This window comes from Microtus oregoni, unplaced genomic scaffold, assembly GCF_018167655.1.
Source record: "Microtus oregoni isolate MIOR12 unplaced genomic scaffold, Mior012 000014F_ref0000157, whole genome shotgun sequence".
NCBI lineage: Eukaryota > Metazoa > Chordata > Mammalia > Rodentia > Cricetidae > Microtus > Microtus oregoni.
Window position 1 is genome coordinate 29207212 of NW_024543073.1, and position 22829 is coordinate 29230040.

At 40.8% G+C, this 22829-nt stretch overlaps 1 protein-coding gene and 1 long non-coding RNA gene across 2 annotated transcripts in view; one reads left to right on the forward strand and one right to left on the reverse strand.

Moving 5' to 3' along the window:
* Positions 1-328: 328 nt before the first annotated feature.
* Positions 329-9456, reverse strand: LOC121455912. The gene is made up of 3 exons (XR_005975553.1): positions 9230-9456; positions 7086-7383; positions 329-698 (listed from the first exon to the last, which is right to left on the reverse strand). It is a non-coding gene; the product is annotated as an uncharacterized LOC121455912 (long non-coding RNA).
* Positions 8491-22829, forward strand: part of Rasa1 (RAS p21 protein activator 1) — a 77955-nt gene continuing 63616 nt past the window's right edge. The window contains exon 1 of the mRNA XM_041663697.1: positions 8491-9594. Within this exon, the coding sequence (XP_041519631.1) occupies positions 9065-9594 (530 nt within the window). The 5' untranslated portion in view covers positions 8491-9064. The remainder of the gene's footprint in view (positions 9595-22829) is intronic.

Below are 22829 nucleotides of genomic sequence, written 5' to 3' on the forward strand. Positions count from 1 at the left end.
GACCAGGCTGATCTTGAACTCACAGAGATCCGCCTGCCTCTGCCTCCCGAGTGCTGGGATTAAAGGCATGCGCCACCACCACCCGGCTTGAGAGTGATACTTTTAACAATTATGAAAACTGTTTTTAAACTGCCATGTCAGCTGCCATGTGACTCAGCTTAGTGAGATACTGTACAACGAAGAAGGCATGTCTGTTTCAGTGTATGTGGAAATGTGTGCCCCCACATTGACATCATTTATTTGATCCCAGTGTATAGTTGTTTTATAGTATTAAAACGATACTCACCATGAATTCAGGGGGGTTGGAAGTCAGAAGGTTGCACAGAGTTGCTCGGGTAGAACAAACATAATCACCTGAATTAGATAAGGAGCTGAATGACATCCATGAATGTTAAAGCAGAGGTGGGTTTTTGAAGGTGCTTCAGGCCCTGTGTAAGCCATTGCTCACGTACACAAAGAACGCCTGTGGCAGGAGCAGAGCTAGTGGTTGGGAACTGGAATCCCACCTACCCTGACACTCTCTGCTCTTTGCTGAAGCCATTCACTCCCTTTTACTTTTGCTTCTACCTTAATACCTTGACAAGAATCCAAGACACAGAAAAGAAACTGTGTACTTCTTGGTCAGAGGGAAATAACTGGCAAAAAAGAAACAACTTAGAAATAATGAAGATGAAAAGTTTCTGATCATGAAAAAAAATCTGCAAAAGACAAAAAATAGGGCATAAATATAAATGTTAGTAGACATAATTTTTATCCTTTACTCTTTTAAAACAGTATTTTTATATTTAAAGTTTTTATTATATATTTTATATTATATATTTTATTATATTTATTTTGTATTTAAAGGCTTTATTATAAATAAGTTGGATGTTCTAGAGGGCTCTTAATTTCTTTGAAGGTTGCTTTACTGCATCAGAGATCAAATTATTCTTTTAATTTTTCCATAACATTTAGGTTTTATAAATCTTTATTCTTTTAATTTTTCCATGATATTTAGGTTTTATAAATCGTTCTAAATCAGTAAGATTCATAAAGTAATCTCTGAATGAGAATGATCCCCATTAGCTCATATGTTTGAATCCTTGGTCCCCAGTTGGTGGCACTGTTGGTGGCACCCAGTTGGGTGGAGTGGCCTTGCTAGGGGAAGTGTGGCACTAGGGGAAAGCAAGGACTTTACAAACGGTCCGATTCCACTCCCAGTGAGTATTCTGTCTTCTCCTTTCAGCTCCCAGATGTTTCGGCTGCCACACCTTTGCTCAGACATTATGACCTCTAAGTTTCTAAAACTGTAAGTCAAATTAAATTCTTTCTTTTATGAGCTGTCTTGGTCATGATATTTTCTCATAGCAATAGAAAAATAACTAACACAAAAGTTGGTATCAGGAAGAGGGCTATTGCTGTGATCTGACTGTGTGGGGTGGTCCTTTGGAGGGATGTGGAAGACTTTGAGGCTTTAATAAGAAATGTATTTGGACGATGTGAGTGGGGCTTAGTGGGCCATCCTAGTAGGATCTTGAAAGATAGTAGCGGCTGGCAGCAATGTGTTCTGTGGATGTGGAGATCAAGAGTTTTTAGAAGGCAACAATGTCGTGACTGAGCTGCAGACCAATGCTGTGGTAACCAGGCCCCGTATCCTAAGGATTTGTCACAGGCTAAATTGAAAAGCAGTATACTAATTTCTTTGGTAGAAGAATATCCTCCTGACCCACCAATGAACAGTGCTGAGGAATGGAAGTTGAATTTGAGATTCAGCAGAACCATAGGACTCCAGGTGAACTGCTCAAGAGCTCTTTACCGGGCTTCTCTGAAACTTTTATTCCAAGATAGCTAAAGTTTCAAAGCAGGGACAGGAAAGCAGTGATAGACATACAGAATAATTCTCATTACTTTCATCACATGTGCTCAGGGTACAAAAAGTCTCATCCTTCCCAATTCCGGTAATGCATATTGTGTCATTGCATGTTGGAAGTATGTAATCTGCTTTTGACTTTTCCGGGGGTTACCGTTAAGATGTCTCAGGAGAGACTCTGGACCTTTAAACAGTGTTGAGACCGAAGGGCTTATGGGGACTTTTGATGTTGGAATAAAGGTATTTGCATCATTATATGTCTTCAATCCTATGGGAGCCAGAGACTGGAATGTGGTGGTTTGAATAAGAATAGGCACAAATACTTGAATGCTTGTTTTCTAGCTGGTGGAACTATTTGGGAAGGAGTAGGAGCACTGTGTCACTGGAGCCTGGCTGTGAGGTTTCAAAAGACTCCTGACATTCTCAGTGTTGCCCCCTCTGCCTCCTACTTGCAGTTTAAGATGTGAGCTCTCAGCCAGCTCTGCCACCATTTGTTGTCCCAACATCATGGACTCTAATTCTAAAACAAAGCCTGGTTAAATGCTTTCTTTGATAAATTGCCTTGGTCACAGTATTTTTTCATAGCGATAGAAAAGTAACATTGTTGGGTCCCTAGAGGACAGGCCTTCGCACCCCCACTTGATCTGTTTTGCACTCTTGAGTCAAGGGCCACTGTTCCACCCAAACTGGATCATCAGATTTCCAAGTTATAGGAATTGGGGCAGGCATGGGAACAGTGACCCTAACTAAAAATGGCCTAGACCACTTCGGTCTCCCAGCATTCTGGTAATTTGTTTATCTGGTGTCACTGGCTGCAACTGGCCCTACAGATTTTTTCCCAGCCCCTGTCCTGGTCTCCATCCCAGTTGCTGCATAATTTGGGACGCTGGTGGTGGTGGTGTGGGCTGAGTGGTCAAGACAGCTCCCATCTCACTCAGGATATCTCTTCCCCAGAGATTAACAGGTAGTCCTGGGAGGACATATGGATGAAAGTAACCCTTATGGCTTTCATTATCCTGCCATTTTAATATTTTTGCACTCTTCTTGAGACTTGCTTGACCTATTCCTTGTAGGGTGGCAGTACTTCTTTCTAATGGCCACTTCTTAGGCCAGAATTCTAAGGACAGGACGGAGACAGCAGCCCCAGAATCTAAAATCCCATTAAATGACTTCTCATCAATAGTCAATTCCAATCGTGGCCTTTCTTTCATATGAGCTACCCAAAAGGCTGCAGTGCCAGATGACCCAAAACCCTTAGCACCCCGACTGGACCTGGCCGCGGGGTTGGAGGTGTTAACTAAGGGTACCAAGACCAATTGGGCAATATGATCCCCCTGAGGAATTATTGTAACTCCTTGAGAAACTGATGTCATAATTTTTATTTCTCCTTGATAATCTGTATCAACAACCCCAAGATGAATTTGAATTCCCCTCAAGATGGTACTGCTTCTTCCCAAGATAAGCCCCAAGGTCCCTCTAGGGAGTGGCCCAAAAACATTAGTGGGTAAAGCTTGAACCCCCATTTGGGCTGTCAAGACTGCTCAGGCAGAGGTACTGAGGTCCAGTCCTGCACTTCCTGGCGTGGCTCGGGCAAGGTCTGCAACACAAAAGGATTGCCCTGTGGAACAAACTGGATATGGCCACTGCCGGGGTGGGACCCCCTGAGTCCTGGTGTCATTGCTCCATACGCTGAGGTTCTGGGGCCCTGGAGCGGGGCCCTCCACCAGTTACCCTGCTGTTGGCCTTGGACAGGCAGAAGTCTTTCATCTATATCTGTCTTAGATCTACAATCATTTGCCCAATGGGCCCCCCTTTTACATCGTGGGCACTTTCCTTGTCTGGCAGCATTTCCCCGAGTGAGTTGTGGACATTCCTTTTTAAAATGTCCAAGGGCACTACAGTTAAAGCAGGTTTTATCCCCAGTTGTTTGGGATCCTAGCCCTGGCCTGATGTCAGCGGCAATCACCTGGCCCTGAATGAAGTGCCCGTCAATATCCCGGCAGATCCAAATGTATTTGTTTAAGCTTCTTGTCTTATGTGGCTGCAAGGCTTTCTTACAGTATTTATTGGAATTTTCAAATGCCAGCTGCTTAACTATGGGCATAGCTGTGGTCACATCACCAAACAATTTCCCTGCCAACTGTAATATCCCATCCACATAGTCCTGAAATGGTTCTGAAGGCCCTTGTAAAACTTTTGACAGCTGATCCCCCGTGGCCTTGTTTGGTAGGGCTTTCCAAGCTTTGGTGGCCGCAGTTGCCATCTGGAGATATACGGCAGGATCGAGAACAATTTGATTGGCCAAGTCAGCATAAGCTCCTGCTCCAATTAGCATGTCTAGATTGCACTGTGCCTGTCCCGCTTGCGCATTTAACCTAGCCGTTTGTAAGCAATTTTCTTGATATTCTCCCCTCCACAATAAGTAATCTCCTCCCAGTAATACTGCATGGCATAGCTGCTGCCAATAGCTAGGTGTAAGATTCAATGCCGCAAAAGACTCTACCATGGCAAGAGTAAACGTGGCCTGAGAGCCGTGTACTGCCATGGCCTCTTTCAATTGCTTCATCTCCTTAAAGCTCAAGGCCACATGTTGTCTCAGCATCTGTCCTGGATTGTTAGGATCAGGTACCTCTATAACCGGAGCAACTATGTGCCAGGGCCGAAAACAGACACCTCCTCTTCTTCCTGAGCCCTCTTCAGCCTCCCTGTCATCTATCAGTCCCCCCCTCCTTCCCCAATCCTCATTAAAAGCAGGTGGGGCTGACAGCACACATAAGGAATCCTTTGCCTTACAGCGCTTCAGCCTTTTCCGAAGTTCCTTAATTTCCTGCATTAGCTGTGCTTCCTCATCAGATAAACTATTCTCTGCACTAGTGCTGAGGCTGCCTTCCCCATTTTCTGACTCGGAGGTTATTTGCAGACTTTGGCACTAGCCTTAGTCCTGCACCGGATTCCAAAGTTCCCCCTGGTACCTCTGATATTTCCTTTTGGTCCCTATGTGACTCTGCCGATCCCATAGCCTGTGCCCCTTCAACATTATAGTTTCAAGACATGCTCCTAATTAGAAAATGTGCTCTGAGAAATCATAATGGATGTCAACAAATGCAGTGGGGGATATCAGGGTTAGTGGTAATAATGGCTTCTTCAGTGGAATCTTTTGCCATTAGACAAATATACACACCATTTGGGATAGCCGAGAATGTGCGTAGACACAAACCCCCTTTGGAATTACTAAAGATAGTTATAAGTAATTTATTACTTCTCACTTAGCTGTCCCATCAACATATTTTCACATATTTGTATAAACACATTCAGGTTCTCTGCTATGCTCAATGACTGAGTCAGGATTACCTTTTTTTTTTTTAATCTACTTGATATATGGAAGATACAGAAATAGTTAGGAGTGTATTATATTAATATCTGAGTTAATAATGAAATGAGAACAAATATATTGTAAACTTTCTTTACCTCCTCATGAATGCCTTTTCCTAGGTTTTTATTATTTATCATTAAATACATTTACTAATACTAAATGACCCAAACAATTTTTGTAAAATCACAGATATAATCAATTATTTTACCGAATGTAAAAACTGTTCTGCCATCCAGGACCTTTAATACTCTGTGAATTTAATTAAGACTGTTTACTTCCCTTTGTTACCTGATGTTAGTACACAAGTCCATACCTAACACCAGTTCCTGCAGAATGTTTGTCAGTTCCCTCTCCAAACAAATACTTTAGTGTTTAAGTAAAAATTGTTCTTCAATTTTTGACTCATGAAGCTTCAAGAACTTTAGGGACTTAACAAGAAAAAGAAGCCATAGAAGCACAACATGAAACAGGAAGTAGCAGGGAAAATATGAGCGAGGTAGAAAAGGAAAAAAGGCCAAAGGCGAAACTAAAGGAAGTAGGAACATTAAATAATTTTGGGCAAACTAAAAGGTCACAAGACATAGAAGACATTAGAGATTTAAAAAGAGTAGGGGCTGGAAAGATGGCTCAACAGTTGAAGGCATTGACTGCTCTTCTAGGGGACCTGGGTTCAGTTCCCAGCACCCATATGGTAGATAGCAACCACCTGCAACTCCAGGGTCTGAAGTGCTTTTCTGACCTCCATGGGAAAGACACAATGTCTTCTTCTAGACTCTGCAGATAACACGTGCACTTGGTACACAGTCATGCATGCAGGCAAAAAAAAAAAAAAAGGAAACCACTCATGCATATAAACTGAAATATTCTAAAAGTGAGTTGCCTGGCACTGCAAATAGGAATAAATATATATTATACATTACTCTCTCACACACAAACACACAATTTACAAATAGATATACTAGTTACTGACTGCTAGTATGAATTAATTTCCAAAGAGGTATGGTGATGTTTATTTATGCTTTTAAAGAATGAAGCTCTGTTAAAAGCTGTGAGCATATCCAGAACTGAGCTAGGGGAAAAAGTAGACAATGGGTTGTTTCTACAGCAAAGTTTTCTAGTTACATATATGTAAAAATAACTGGGAAAGATATGGAAGTGTGTAAGAGGAAGCAGACTGTATTAAATATTGATACGTGAGTGCTAAAGATTTTTCAGAAAAGGAGGAGGTAGGTTTGTGATTAGAGTAGAGAGCCAGACCTGGATTTTTAGGAAGGTGCCATTTGAACATATACCAAGGAAGACGGTAAGGAGAGCTGGTCACAGATAACCCAAACCAGTTCACAGCCTAACTTCTATCTCTGAGGGTGGTGATAAGGTTTAGAGTTGGAGAAGTAGAATTTATGTACCACAGGTTTTTAACCTCTGGCTTTGAAGATAGTTGGTTTGTATTTGTGCTTCAGGCATTCAGTAGGCATAGGTGGGATTTTAGTTTATATTTAAAAGAAAATCTGTTCTAAGGAGCCCACTGTAAGAAGCAGTATTTCATTATTATTTCAATGATCATGGGTCTGATTCATTTTTTTCTCATTTGCAAACCAGTACCCACATCTTACCTATCCATCTAACCTTAGCAAACCAGTACCCACATCTTACCTATCCATCTAATGAATGACAAAGTGCCGCCTTAATAAGCATGTTGCAGTATAGATAGAAGTTCTCAAATTTAAGGGTGTTAATAGTCACTGGAAGGACTCATTTAAACACAAATGGTGCATTTTCCAATTCAGAAAGGCTAAGATGAAAGTTTCTTACAAGTTATTATTGGTCAGAGTTCAACCTCAACCGTTCCCTTAACCAGCTTACCTTCACCTCCTCAGCTGACACACTGCAGAAGTGGCACACACCACTGTTTGTGTTGGATTGTTGCTAAAGACAGCATATACCGGAATACGCAGCCTGATGGTGGGGGTGTCCTGCACGTACATTGTCATTTCCTTTAATGGTACCCTCACCCCCTTTTCTCTGGTACCTCAACCTCTTGCCATCTTCAACAGGTTGCTTTGGTCAAACTTTCCAGAGAAAATATGATCAGTATTCAGCGGCATTCAACCTGGCATTCTCGAAAAGGTAGTACAGTCCATGAATCCTGAAGGACAAATTCCTAAAACAGATAATTTCAAATAATCAGAATGGCCTCTTTCTATGAATTTCTATGAACTATCTGCTCTCTATATCATCTAACTATATATTCGTGTGTGGCACACACCTTATATAAAAACATTTAGAAATTGCACCTGCACTGAATATGTACTATTTTTGCTCTTATTCCTCAACAATAATTACATAAAGGAATTTAGGTCATATTAAGTATTGAAAATTACCTATCAGTGATTTAACATATGGGAAAATATGCACAAATTATCTAAGATACTAAGTCATGTTCTGGAATTCACCAGAGCTCTGGAAGTTATCCCCATGGAACGCCAAAAGATAATACCTTGTGAGTTGTGTATGAATTTATATACACACGTACATAAACAAAACCTTTCCTTTGGCTACATTAAAGGTGACATCGATCTGTGTTTGGTACTTTTGGAAAGTTCAGACTTTGATATGCCTTGCAGAATCTTGCATCCAAACTAGGACAAATTACATTTATGATTTGTTTTCTGTGGCACTTTTTTCCGCCCACACTTCTTTCCTATCTATTGTGCAAACGTGTGAGAGAGACGGCCCGTAAAGGGAACTTAAGTATACAGTGGTAGCAGTCTGGCTCTGTTTCAACCTTCACAGTTTCCTCTGGCTCCTTTCACCATTTTTTTTCTTGACTCCCAGATTCTAGGTTTGAATTATTTATATCATGCAACGAAAAGGAATAAGCTAGGACTCCTTTGACCTTCGTTGCCGATTGCACCGGTGGCTGAGACCATTTTTCTAAAAAGTTAGAAAGTAGGGAATGGACTTCCTGGCATCATCCTTTCCTTCCCTCTGTCTCCTCGTCCCTCCAGTCCCTCGGGCCTGGAGAGTCTCACCCCATTAACAAACAAAGCCGGGCGAGGTAAGCTCTCCCGGAGCCCCTTGGCGTAGAGGGACCGCGCCACGCGTCGCTCGCGGCTGGGTTGGCGAGCGTGCCACGCCTCCGAGCGCGCGCCCGCCGCTTCCTGCCCGGCTGCTTTTCCCTCGCCGCCCTCCAGCCGCGCGCCCGGAAGGCGCCTGCGCAGAGGCCTCGGGCTCCTGCTCCCCTCCCTTCCTCCCCGGCCCGCCCTCCTTTCTCTCTCTCACTCGGGTTTCGCTCCCGAGAGCGGCCCGGAGGCAGCCGTCGAGCCGTGTTCTGCGCGCCCGCCCCCTTCCTCCGCCCCTCCCAGCGCTCGGGTCTCCAGCCGGCGGAGATGAGGCTGCGGCGGCCGCGGCTCCGGCAGCCCCGGCGGTGGCTGCGGTGGGGGCGGCCGGAACCCGGGCCTTGAGGCGCGGCGGCGGCGGAGGAGGCAGCGCTGCCCCGGCCGCTGCACGGGCTCCCCTTCCTCTTTAGCGCAGTCAGGAAGTTTGGCGCCCTGTGCAGTGCATGTGTGCGCGTGAGTGTGGGTGTGCGCGGCCAGCTCGGGTAGCGTTTCTTCAGGCGCTGGGCTTTTTTGCCCGCGTCACTTCCCGTAAGCCAGCCGCCGCGGAGCTTGGGCTGTGGCCGGAGGAGGGGGCGCGGCGGCGGGCGCTCTCCTTTTGTTGTTGTTTCCTCTGCTTGGAAAGCTGCAAGGGGACGCGCCTGGGTGGGGCGGCTCGCAGCCCGGGCCTGGTGGCCCCCGGGGCTCCCGGGCGGCCGGGGTAGCTAGAGGAGAGCGGGCTTCAACATGATGGCGGCTGAGGCCGGCAGTGAGGAAGGCGGCCCGGCCACCGCGGGGGCCGGAGGAGGCGCGGCCGCGGGCTCCAGTGCCTACCCGGCGGCATGCCGGGTGAAGTTACCCGCGGTCCTGCCGGTGGCCGCCGCCCCCTGCCCAGGCCTGGTGGACACCGACCTGGCTGCGGCCCTGGGCGGTGGAGCCGCGTTGGGGTCCGGGTTCCTTGGGACGGGGCCAGTGGCGGGTGTCCTGGGGGGCGCCGCGCTGCCCGGCGGTGCTGCTGCTGGCGTGGTGGGTGCTGCTGCTGGCGTGGTGGGGGCAGCAGCCGGTCCTGCCGGAGATGTTGCTTTCACCAAGGGGACTCTGTCGTTGGCTGCTGAGACCCTCGGGCCGGGTGGCGGGTTCCCTCCTCTGCCGCCGCCTCCTCTGCTGCCCCCTTTGGGCTCCGGCCTGGGGACGGTGGATGAAGGTGACTCCCTGGATGGACCAGAATATGAGGAGGAAGAGGTGGCCATACCGCTGACCGCACCTCCAACTAACCAGTAAGTCAGAAATGCTGTTGAGGAATTGTGAAAGCTGGCTCCATGAAAGAGATGGGCAAGAAGGAACAAAACATACCATGCTCCTGCGGGTGTAATTTGTTTAAAAAGTTTTGAAGTTTCAGGTTCCATATATAGGGATTTAATTTGATCAGTCATCTTCCCTACAGGCACTGTCCCAGGCCTCCTCGTGTATTTATTGCTCTTCTGGGACGACGTAAACTTTTAAGATGGGAAGCTGGGGAAACTGTATCCAGTGAGAACCGGATATGGTTCGGCCCCTTCCTAATTGAGATAGTGGCCGGTCTTCAGCAGATCTTGGCACTATAAAGGCAGCCACCGTCCATGCTAACTCCCATGCTCCTTGCTCAAGCTAGATTTTAGTGGGAACCGTGTTTAAATTGTATTGCATAAATGGAAGCTGGAAATTCAGTAGTCAGAATGCTTTGATTTTGCTGCAGTTGCAAGTCCCTATTTACCGTCTACTGGGAGCGATATGATTCAGAAAAAAAGACTAGATCCCTTTGGAAAGCTGCAGAGTATGGAAAGAAGTTCTGTGAATTACAGGTGCAATTAAGGGTGCACATACTGAACACTAACTGGTTCCTTCAGATTATTTGTTAGCATTCGTGTAATACTTCTGTACTGAGACAGTATAAAAATGTTAAAATAAAACAAATTAATACTGCTCTCAGCACGTTGGTAGTGGTTGATACGGTATTGTTTGGAAATTAATTTTAATAGTTTATTGTGACATAATCAGGACATGTGGCTTTCCCCTTTAAGTTAGACTTGTCTCCTTAATGTGTTCTTTTCATAAGTGAAATGGGTATGCATTTGTAAATGTAGGTTGATCTCGATGAGAAGGTGTTGAAATGCCAAGTGGCAATAATTGGCAAAACGTGTTATAGAGCCTTCGAGTCTGTCATAATTGGCCTTTAGAATTTCAACAACATTGGTGAATATTAGGAAAAAAGATTTGGTTCATATACTGACACTTTCTGAACACTTCAGAAGTTTTCTTTGGGAGGGTCAACTTCTTAAGAGGCTTAAGAAATATCTTTAAAAGAATCAGGGAAACATTTTGTAAATGCTAATCCACTTTTGATTTAAGCTACATTTTCTGCTCTTTTAATGGGTGTTGTGATTGGGAAATGAAAGAATGCTTGGTGTTTGTTGTGTCTGCAAACTTCCCACCTATGGTGAAATTCAGCACGAAGTGTAAGCTCTCTTTCTAATTTCATTCTAATTTGTGTCTTTGTATTTGCAGTCTGTCCCAGGAATGTTCTGAAAGTGTTAGAAAATTTGCACCATTGTGTGTATAATATACCTTTTTGCCAAATTAATTATGTTTTTATAATAATAAAATACAGTTTTTAATACTGAAAGAATGTGGTTCTGCACCATTTTTGTAATTGAATTAATTTAGGCATATTTAGAATCTTTTTGATTTTTTTGGAGACACAGTTTCTCTGTGCAACAGCACTAGCTGTCCAGAACTAGCTCTTTAGACCAAGCTACACTGGAACTCAGAGATCTGCCTGCCTCTGCCTCACTCTATTTAAAAGGCATTTGAAGCTTTAGCTATTTTTATTTTATGAGTGTTTGCCTACATGTATGTATGTGCATAGTGACAATATCCAGTGACCAAGGCCAGAAGAGGGAGGGCATGAGAGTCCCTGGAACTGGAGTTACAGATGGTTGCTGCTCTGGGTGGCGGGAACCGAACACTGCTCCTCTGCAGGAACAGCAAGTGCTTTGAGGTGCTGAGCCATCTCTCCTGTCCCAGTATATTATTCTTAAATTATTTCCAGTGGATTCATTTATTTTATTTTGTTCTTTAAGACAGGCTGTCTTCCTAGCGTAGGATGGTTTGGAACTCACCACGTTGTCCAAGCTACCCTTGATTTGTGGTGATCTATCCCTCTAGGCTTTTAAAGAGGAATTTAAACTTGAGAGCAAAGTTGAATGGAAAAATACAAATTCTCACACTAAATTTTTAAGACCAAGTGTGATTATTTGAGGGAAAATTTTGTTTGTGGAAAATCTATTAGTGATTTTCATTATTTTAAAATATATTTAGAAAGAAACATAAAATTTGACCAAGTTGTTCATATTCTAAAAAGTCTTCTATACTTCTCATATTTTTGCATATATATCTTTGTTATTTTTGGGATTGTAATTTAATTACAAATAACATTAATTTCTCCCTCCCCATTCCTCCCTCCAAACCCTCCCATATATCTCCCTGACAGCCTTCAAATTTATAGTCTCTTTTCATTATTACTGCATGCATATAGATACTTGTATGTACATATATATTTCTTGATATAACCTGTTGAGTCATATTTAACTTTCATAATTTTTTTGGTGCTGGGAATCAAACTCAGAGCTTTCCAGTTGTTAGATAAGTTTTCTACTGCCATGCTGTCTGTCTCCCTCTGCAGATTTTCTAGTATGGTTTTAAAATTTACCACTGATACACAAATTCACTCCTTTCTTTTTAAAATAAGATTTATTCTTAATGTCACAGTCTGAAGTGGGTTGTAGGGAAGCTCAACTCCATGCGGTGTTCAGGGGACTCAGTTTTCTCTGTCTAGTGCAGTGGTTCTCTTGGAGTCAAGCCACCCTTTCATGGGATGATTCTTAACAGTATCAAAGTTACAGCTAGGAAGTTGCAACAAAAATTTTAGGTTGGGGGTCACCACAACAAAAGGAATTGTTTTAAAGGGTTGCATTGTTAGGAAGATTGAGAACCACTGTACTAATGGTTCCATCATCTTCTTTTCTATTTGATGTGTGTGTATGTATGTGTGAGTGTGGTACACACATGTGATGATGTTTGCTCACGTATGTGTGAATGTTCATGCCTGTGTGTATGGCACAAAAAAAAAAAGACTGTCAGGTGTTCTCTTGTCACTTTTCATCTCGTTCCTTTGAAGCCGGGTCTCCCTAAACCTTGAGATCTGATTCATTTTGGCTAGGCCAGCAGCCAGCATATATTGTATTCCAATAAATAAATAATTCTGCCAAATAACTATAATTTTCTTATCATAAAAGAAAATTCTTACTAATTCTTTTGGTATAGGGATACCCTTATTGGTAGCAGGTGATTAATGTTTTGCTGTTTTTGTTTTTGTTTTTGTTTTTTTAAATCAAAGATCTCAAAATGTTGCCCAAGATGAGGTTGAATTTTTCGTCTCAAGTGATCATTCTGTTTGAGGATCCTGAGTAGCTGGTATTATAGGGATGGCCATGTCACTGGTTCAGAAAACTATTTTACTTAATTTTTTATTTATTTACTTATTTGAGACAAACTCTTACAATGTGCCGCAGCTTGGTCTTTAGAACTCTGTCTTGAATATTGGGATAATAGGTGTGCTGTCTTTTGAGCTCAAGTGCTGCTTTAGGACAGGGCTTAAACTTTTTCCACTCCTGACTCTTTTTGCCCATTTTTGTTACAAAGGTGTCAAACACACAAGCATATAAATCAAACAGTTACTGATAATGACTCATAAAGAAAATGTATTTTCAACAGTTTTTCTATTATATAATTTATTAAAGACAAATTGCAAATTAAAATAGATATTTTTATCTAAGGAATTAAGTCTTGACTGAATATTTGATACTGGTTTATAGTTGTCAATGGTGAGAATGTTTTTCGTGGGAGAGTCAAGATAGGAAAAAAGGCAAATGCAAGTTGCATCCATAAGAATAAAATGATAAATTGCCTTTCAGCTAGAAACAGTTTTTAGTTACTGTTGTCTGATGTGATACTGCACATCACTGCAGGTTATGGTGTGGTGTTTGAGTGTGTAGATACTTGCAGGTGTAGTGCCGTGGAATCACGTGCAGTGTGTTTTGTTTCAGAGGAAGTTAAAAATAGTTGTTAGAACAGCTTAATGATTATCTTTTTTTAAAATGTCTTCACACTTTCAGCAGGATTTGAGGCATTTAGGTGATTGTATTTCTTTTTAATGAGTTAATAAAAGAACACGGGGGAAATAGATGAGGTATTGTTGAGGGAAATAAGATAAAAATTATTCTATAGAGATGTGTAGGTAACCTTTCCAGATTAATAGTATAGTTGTTTGAGGAATTAAAATATTGAAAGTAAATGGAAGAATGACATTGAAATTTCTTAACATAATCTGGTTGGAAAGTTTGATGCTTACTTTGTAGTGTTGATGGTTACTATTGTATTCATGATACAATAATCATTAATGACAGAGGGAACCCTGTCAGGTATAGAAACAAAATTCTGAGTAGCATCTTAGGTTCACATAACTACGTAACGGTAGATCTGAGATGGAATCCTGTCTCATAAATTTTCAGATTTATTTATATGCAAAAGATTTTTAAACTGTTGGCTTTATTTTGTTTTTGAGGGGTAGCAAGACAAAGTCTTAGTACCCCAGATTTACTAATCATTTGCTCATGCATGTGCACGCACACATACGCACACCCCTCCACTCCCCACATACATATATACACGCACACATATACACACAAGCCATTCATTCCTTCCACGTTTCTTGCTATGTAGCTCAGCTTCCTTGGCCTAGAACTCATTATTTTTCTTGCTTCTCCTGAGTGCTGGGATTCATTGTGTGCACTGTCATGCCCAGCTTACAGATTTTGTTACTTATTTTTTATAACTATACAATGAAAGTTGATGCCACACTAATATGTATAATTGGGAAAAATTGAGTGATGGAGAAAATACAGATTATTTTTTATCCAAAATACGTGGGGCAAGTATTTGAAATTTCAGTTTGTTAAATTCTGGAATATATGTGTACATTTTATCAATCCAGCTGGATATGCTGACTTTGAATCCACTTAAAAATTTGGTATTTAGATTAGGAATACTCAATCTGTACTTTGTAATAGAACTTTTTCATCAGAACTGCTGATTCTCCAATAATGACACAGACTTATTATTTATGAAAACTTGGCCGATAGCTTAGGCTTGTTTCTAACTAGTTCTTATAACATAAATTAACCCAATTTTATTAATATACTTTCTGCCTTTGTGCCTTTATTATGTCATCTCTATAGTGTCTATCCTGCTCAATCTGTACCTCATAGTGTCTCTGCCCTTCCTCCCAGCATCCTTTGTGCCTGGAAATCCAGCCTAATGACTGGCTGTTTAGCTTTTTATTAAACCAGAGTGACATCTTCACAGTGTACAAAAAGATTATTCTACAACAGTACTTTGCTTGTTTTTCTTTGTTTTGTCTCGATCTATGATAGAGAACACACATACACACATATGCACTATGTAAAAATAATACCTCAAGGCTATCTATCATTGCTGTTGTTGTTCTGAGTTGAATTATGTCCCTGCCAGTGTTCGTCTTGAAGCCCTCACCCGTGGCGTGGCTATATTTGCAGATAGTGCCTTTAAAGTGGTAATTATATTAAACAAGTTCATAAATAGCATGGTTCACAAATTTAGCAGCACTGCTGTCTTTTAGGAGAGATGCTGGGAGTGTGCACATACAGAGGATATCATGTCACGATAATGAAAAGTTCACCATCTGGTGCAAAGGAGAAAAACCAGCCTTATTATACCCTGGTCTTTTAATTTCTAGCTTCTAGAATAGTGAAACAGTAGTTACTGTTGTTCAGGCTGCTTAGACTGTACTATTCTTGTTTGTTGTTTTTTTTTTTTATGGCAGCCTGAATTAAAACGTGGTTAATTTGAGTTAATATTAAAAATTTGAGTTGGATAATTTTTTGGAGGTGATTAAACAAACATTACTTTGAGAAGATTTGTCATTTTATTCCCTTCTATCTCTGTAGGAAAGAAAAGCTTGTGTTATTTTACGCTTTTTCTTTGTCAATAACATTTCTCTTGGCTATATCTATGTTGGCAAGGTAAGGCACATTCAGATGGAAATACATTTAATTTCATGTCTGTAATTGTATGAAAAGAACCTTCACATGATTATGATAGGTATTGAAAAGTGTATGGATGGAATTTTCTGATGTGTTTTAAGTTTTGATTTTTTTTTTTTTTTTTTGAGACAAGGTTTCTCTGTAGCTTTGGTGCCTGTCCTGGAACTAGCTCTTGTAGACCAGGCTGGCCTTGAACTCCCAGAGATCCACCTGCCTCTGCCTCCTGAGTGCTGATTAAAGGCATGCCCCATTGTCTCCCTGCTGAATACATTTTTATTACAGTATTTTCATCTTTTAGAATTTCATACATGCATACAATGTATTTTGATGACTTCCACTCCTCCCCTTAACTACTCCTACATCCTCCTCACCTTCCTTTAGCCTCTTACCCCACTCCCCACACAACCCACTGAGTTTGATATGTGATGCCCATGTATTCATGAATGCGAGATCATCCGTTGGAACATGGTTGACATACCAGGGACAGCACCCTTAAAGAGAATGGACCCTTCCTTCACTAGCAGCTGTCAACTGTCAGTAGTTACTTGGGTGGGTACCTCTCTACCAGATCGTTGACTGGCCTGATCCTACGCAGGTCACCAGCCACAGCTGCCTGAGTTCATGAGCGCAGTAGTTCTGGTGTGTCCAGAAGAGAACCATTTTGCCCCAGTCTTCTCCTGATCTGGTTTTTTTTATGCTTTATTCTGAGATATTCCCCGAGCCTTGGGAGATTTGTGATGATTTGTGATGAGATTTTGGGTTAATTGCTGAGTACTTCATGGCCAGATATTCTCTGTGTGTGGACCAGTTGTGAGTTTCTGCATTACTGCTCTCCACTGCACAAAGAAATTCCTTGGATGACATCTAAGAGCGGGACTTACCTGGGTATGAATATATATATTTTTCTAATTAAAAATTTTCCCGTTTTTGTGTGGATGTATGCATCATGTATGGGTGTACACACCACTGCATATGTATAGAGATTAGAGGGCAACTTGTGGGAGTTGCTTCTCTCCTTCCACCATGTGAGCTCTGGGGATCAAACTTAGGTCAGCAGGCTTGGTGGAAGGTGTCTTTCTTTATGGCTGTGACATTTTATCATCCTCAACCTTCTTTTAACATCCTTGTTCTCTAGTGCATCTGTCTCAAACTAAAGAAAAGGGCTTAGAAAGATTCTTCTTAACACTTGAATTTTTTTGTGAATGTAATTTATTAGACTGGGCTCATGATCAAGAATCTTGTATAATAGAACCATATCTGTTCTTTGTCTTGTACTGTGAGATATTGATTTTTCAGTTTTTAAGATAACATTTCTCTTGAAGTGATTGAACATTTAGCATGACACTAAGAAAGCAATTATAGTTCCAGGTGTGGTGGTGCATACCTTTAATCCCAGCACTCAGGAAGCAGAGGCTGACAGTCTCTGAGTTTGAGGCCAGTATGGTGTGTATAGTGACTTCTAGCACAGCCAGAGATACTTAGTGAGATCCTGTATCAAAAAAACAAACCAAACCAAAACATCAGCAACAACGAAAAAGAGCACTTTTTAAATCAGTTTTATTATTATTATTTTGGTTCCATACTTTTAAAAATGAATTTTTTGTTTTTGGAGATTATGATAAAATGGCATTATTTTTCACCTTCCCTTTCCTCCCTCCAAACCCATCCATATACCCCCTTACACTCTTTCAAATTCATGGCCCTTTATTCTCCCACCTGTTGTTATATAAAATACATATATATATCTAAATACACAAATGTGGCTTGCTCAGTTTGTGTAATGTTTGTATGCGTGCAAGATTGGTTGTTTGGTATAGGATGGCAATTGGTATGCACTTCCATTTAGGAAGGTTTGTTTTCTCCCTCCCAACATTCCATAGTTGCCTGTGTTTTGTATAGGGTTGAGGCCTCTTGGGCTTTCCCCCATCCACATTAGCGTGTGTGTTCTTGCTCTTGTTCAGCTCAGGTTTAGGTGGTTATTTTGGTGAAACTATAGGTGTAGCTTCTGACATTCCTAGAAGGCATAATCCCACAGCAAAGTCTCTGATGCTCTGACTTACAGTTTTAGCAGTGTTCCTTGAGCCTCAGGTTCAGGAGATGTTTCGTAGATGTGTATATACATTGGACCTGGGCTCCACAACTTTCCGCCTTGAATGGTTTATGGTTTTCTGTAATGATCTTTGTCTGTTGCAAAGAGAGATTTCCTTGATGAGGTGGTGAGAACTACACCTGCCTGTGGGAATAAGGACAGGACAAATACCTAGAATGTAGATGGGAATTGTGTTGGTTTAGTAAAGTGGATTTTGTAGGTTCTCTAAGATCATGACTTCAGTAACCCTGGGGAGTTGGCTAGGTTTCAAGTACCAGGCATGATTACTGTGTTTTTTTTTTTTTTTTTTTAAATTATTTATTTATTTATTATGTATACAGTGTTCTGTCTGTGTGTATGCCTGCAGGCCAGAAGAGGGCACCAGACCCCATTATGGATGGTTGTGAGCCACCATGTGGTTGCTGGGAATTGAACTCAGGACCTCTGGAAGAGCAGACAATGCTCTTAACCACTGAGCCATCTCTCCAGCCCCGATTACTGTGTTGTTGAATGGGTCTTAAGGCCTATTAGAGAGCTGCTGGTTACCCCAAGGTATACATGCTACTACTGTAGCCTTAAGATTATTGTGCCATTCTGGTCACTGCTATGGTTCATAGGTATCATAGCTGGGTAGGTCTGTTGGTTGCTTCCCTTCTTTGGAAGCTGCATGGTGCTTTTTTGTACCATGAAAGGTAGTCCTCAGGGAGGAGGCATTTCAGGTCAGGGTGTCTTCAGCTGCAGAGGCCATACCTCTGAGAGGCAAACAGGCCATAGCAATAGCCTGTGATGTTTGGGACTTTTTTGGACAACTCTGACCAATAACTCAAAAGAGGTAGGTCTTGACACACTCTCAGCCCAGGAGAGACTGTATATTTATACTTCTACACAGACTTATGTGCATTATAGGCTGCTCCTCTCTTTTTACCTAGATAGTAAATAGTATGGTTTCTTACAACTTTTCACAGATCCTTACTGTTATTTTTCCCTCCCCTCTTCCTCCTGTATTTATCTCCCTGCCCCCTCCCTAATCGAAGATTACTTCCACCTCCCGTTTCCCAATCAGATCACGTGTACTCTACTTTTCTTCTTTTCTATTGCTCCCCAGCCTGTCAGTGGTCCCTTTTTCTTACTTGGTTTTTTTTTTAGTTACTTTAGGCTGTATACTCACATCTGACCATTTGGCTCTAGAAGCCTCTAGTAAGAGAGAACATGGACCTTAGCCTTTCTAGATCTGGGTTACCTCACCCAGTATATCTTTTCTAGTTCTATCCATTTACCTGCAAAGTTTATGATTTATTTTTTCATTTCAGCCACATAGTATTCCATAGCATATGTGCACCACATTTTTATTATCCATTTTCAGTTGTAGAACATTTAGGTTCTTTTTATTTCCTGGTTATTGTGACTAGAGCAGCAGTGAACATAACTGAGCGAGTATCTGTGGACTGTGAAGACTAGTCCTTTGAGCATATTCCAAGGAGTTGGCTGGGACTTGATGGTAGGCTTATTTTTAGCTTTTTGAGAATTATCCACACTGATTTCCAGTGTCTGGACGAGTTTGCAATCCCACCAACAGTAAAGGAGGTTAGCTTTTCCTCACATCTCCAGCTTTTGTTGTCAGTTGTTTTGCTGACTTTGCCAATTTAACTGGGATTAGATGAACTATCAAAGTTTTAATTTGCATTTCCCTAATTACTAGCAATGAATATTTTAAAAGATATTTCTTAGTCATTTTGTTTTCTGCCTTTAAACATTGTCTGTTTAGATCCCAGGCCCAATCTTTGAATGGGTCTTTTTTTTTTTTTTTTTTGAGACAAGGTTTCTCTGTGTAGCTTTGGAGCTTGTCCTGAGTCCTGGAACTAGCTCTTGTAGACCAGGCTGACCTCGAACTCACATAGATCTGCCTGCCTCTGTCTCCAGAGTGCTGAAATTAAAGGCATGTGCCACCACCACATGGCTTTCTTTTGTTTTTGGAGTTCTTTATGTATTTTGGATATTAATCCACTGTCAGATGAATAGCTGGCAAAAATTCTCTCAAGTTCTGTGGGCTTTCTTGTCACACAGTTGATTGTTTGTTTAGCTGTGCAGAATCTTTTTGTTTCATGTTAATTGTTGGGTAAATGAGGCCTAGTCAGGAAAGTCTTTTCTACACTTGTATCATATAGGGTACTGCTTATGTTTTCTTGTAGCTGTTTCAGGAGTTCAGATTTCAAGTTTAGGTCTTTGATCTTTCTGGAGTTAGTTTTTACAGATACAGGTTGTGTTGAGTGGTTTTATGTCAACTTGATACAAGTTAAAGTCATTTGGGAGCGGGGACCCGCAATTAAGAAACTGGCACCATAAGATGAGGCAGTAGACAAGCCTATAGGGCATTTTCATAATTAGTGATTGATAGGGGAAGTCCCCAGTCCATTGTGGTGGGTGCCAGTTGTCCGGCAGTGGTCCTGGTTTCTATTAGAACGAAGGCTGGGTAAGCTATGAGGAACAAACCAGTAAGCTACACTATTCGGTGTGACCTGTGTATCAGCTTCTGCTTCTAGGTTCCTGTCCTGTTTGAATTCCTGTCCTGACTTCCCTCAGTGATGAGTGCTGTAGAAGTGTGAGCTGAATAACCTCTTTTCCTCCCCAAGTAGCTTTGGTTGTGGTGTTTCACCATAGCAATGCAATAGTACTTCTTAAAACACAGGTCTAATTTCATTCTTCTGCACATGGACTTCCAGTTGTCCCAGCATTCTTTGTTGAAGATGCTTTCGTTTTTCCAGTGTCTTTGTTAAATATCAGTGACTGAAATTATGTGTGCCCATGTTGGAACTTTGATTTTGTTCCATTGGCCTACATGTCTGTTTTTTTTCTTTGTTTGTTTTTGCTAGTACTCTGTGTGTGTGTGTGTGTACATATATACATGCATACATAATACATATACGTGTGTATATATAATATTATTGCTGTCTATGTAATATTTTAGGGTCTGGAATTATAATTATTTTGCTCTTTTTGCTCAGCTTTGTCTTGGCTGCTTAGGATCTTTTGTAGTTCCATATAAATTTTATAATAGTTTTTTTCTTCTATATCTGTGAAGAATGAGATGAGGATTTTAATTGGGATTGCATTGAATCTGTAAATACCTTTTGAGAAGGTCATTTTTACAGTTTTAATTCTAAATCCATAAGCATTGGTTATCTTTCCATTTTTATTGTCTTTCTCATCTCCTTCGGAGCTTTAAAGTATGATTGTAGAGGTTTTCCTTGGCTAGGTGTACTCCTAGGTGTTTCATTTTCCTTAAGGCTGTTGGAATGGTCATGTGTCCATGTCCTCCTCGTATGTGTTTGTTGTTGGTGGCAAGAAGAGCTCTTGATTTTGTAAGTTGATCCTATCCTGCCACACTGTGAATTTACTTTCAGTGTCCAGATTTTTCTAGTAGAATTTTTGGGATCTCTAATGTATAGTATCATGCCATCTGTAAATAGGAATGCTTTGACTTCTTTATTTGTATTCCTGTCATTTCCATTTGTTGCCTTACTGTTCCAGCTAATACTTCAAATACAATATTAACAAGGAGTGGGGAATGGACATCCTATCTTATTTTTAACTTTCTGTGGGATTGCTTCAAGCTTTTCTCTGTTTAGGAATATATTGGCTCTAGGCTTCCCATGTATAGCTATTATTACATCGGGGTGTGTTTTCTTTAGTTCTACATTCTCTAGAATTTTTATAGTGGCATGTTGGATTTTCTCAAAGACCCTTTCTATAGCTATTGATATGACCATGTGCTTTTTTGCCTTTACGTCCATTTTTGTGGTTTATTACATATTTTGACTTGGATATGTTCAACTTTCTATTAAAGGGATAAAAGCTTAATTTGGTCATGGTGTATATCTGTATTCTGTTTGCAGGTATTTTCTTGAGCATTTTTGAGTCCATGTTCATAAGTGATACTGGCCTGCAGATCTTTTATTTCCTCCTCTCCTCTCCTCTCCTCTCCTCTCCTCTCCTCTCCTCTCCCCTCCCTTCCTCTCCCCTCCCCTCCCCCCTCTCCTTTCTTGTGTCTTTACATGGTTTTGATATTAAACACTGGCTTCATAGAAAAAGATTGGTTGTGTATCTACTGCTTCTTTTTTCTTTTCTTTTTTGAATACTTTAAGAATCAAGAAGTCTACTAGAATTCTATGAATCAGTGTGGTCCTGGATTATTATTATTTTGCTGGAAGCCTTTTTTTATTATTATTTGAATGTCTTCATTGCTATGAGTCTTTATTTGTTGACTTCTTGGTTTAATTTGGTGATTTGATTGAGTCTATAATTACAGGTTTTCTAACTTAATGAAATACGGGTACAGGGTTTTAAAGTGTTTATAATATTCCGAATTTCTGTTTTTCTGTTAATTTATGATTCTTTTAATGTGGCACCAAAGGGCTCTCAGTCTTTTTATCTTCTCAACAAACCTTGCCTTAGGTTCATTCATTCTTTGTATTGTTTTTTCTTTCTTTCTATTTCATTAATTTTTGCTCTGAATTTCTATTTTTTCTTGCCATGTACTGGGTTTTTATTTGGTTGGTTTTTGTTTTTCCAAATTTTTGAGTTTGTACCTTTAAGTCACTTATTTGTGCTTGTTCTGATTTTTTTAAATGTAGATGCCTATAGGGCTATACTTTTCCTTCATGCTTTCAGTATGTCCCAGAGATTTTGTTGTGTTTTCATTTTCATTTAGTTCCAAGAAGCTTTTTTTTTTATTTCTTTCTTGATGTCTTCTTTGACCTATTCATTATTCATTAATGAACTATTTACTCGCCATGAGTTTATTTCCTAGAGTTTTTTAGTGTATGTTGTCAATTTTGATTATTACATTTTCCTTAGAGAACATACATGGGGCTGTTTCAGTTATAAAAATTTGCCTTGTGTCCAGGGTATTGTCCGTTATAGAAAAGCTTCTGTGTGTTTCTGAGAATGTGTGTTCTTCAGTGTTTTGAGTAGAATATTTTGTAGATATCAATCAGTTAAGTCCATTTGAGATGATGTCATCTGTTTAAATGTCATCATAACTTTTTTTGTCCAGGTGGCCTGTCTATTGGAGAAAGTAAGCTATTGAACCTACTATTAATAAATTGATGCTAATCTATATCTCTACATTCTTTTTTAATTAATTTTTTTAAAAACAATCTTTTCTCATTTTACATACCTATCCCAGTTCCCACTCCCTCTCCTGCTCCCACATTCCCCTCCACCCCACCATCAGTCGTCCATTCCT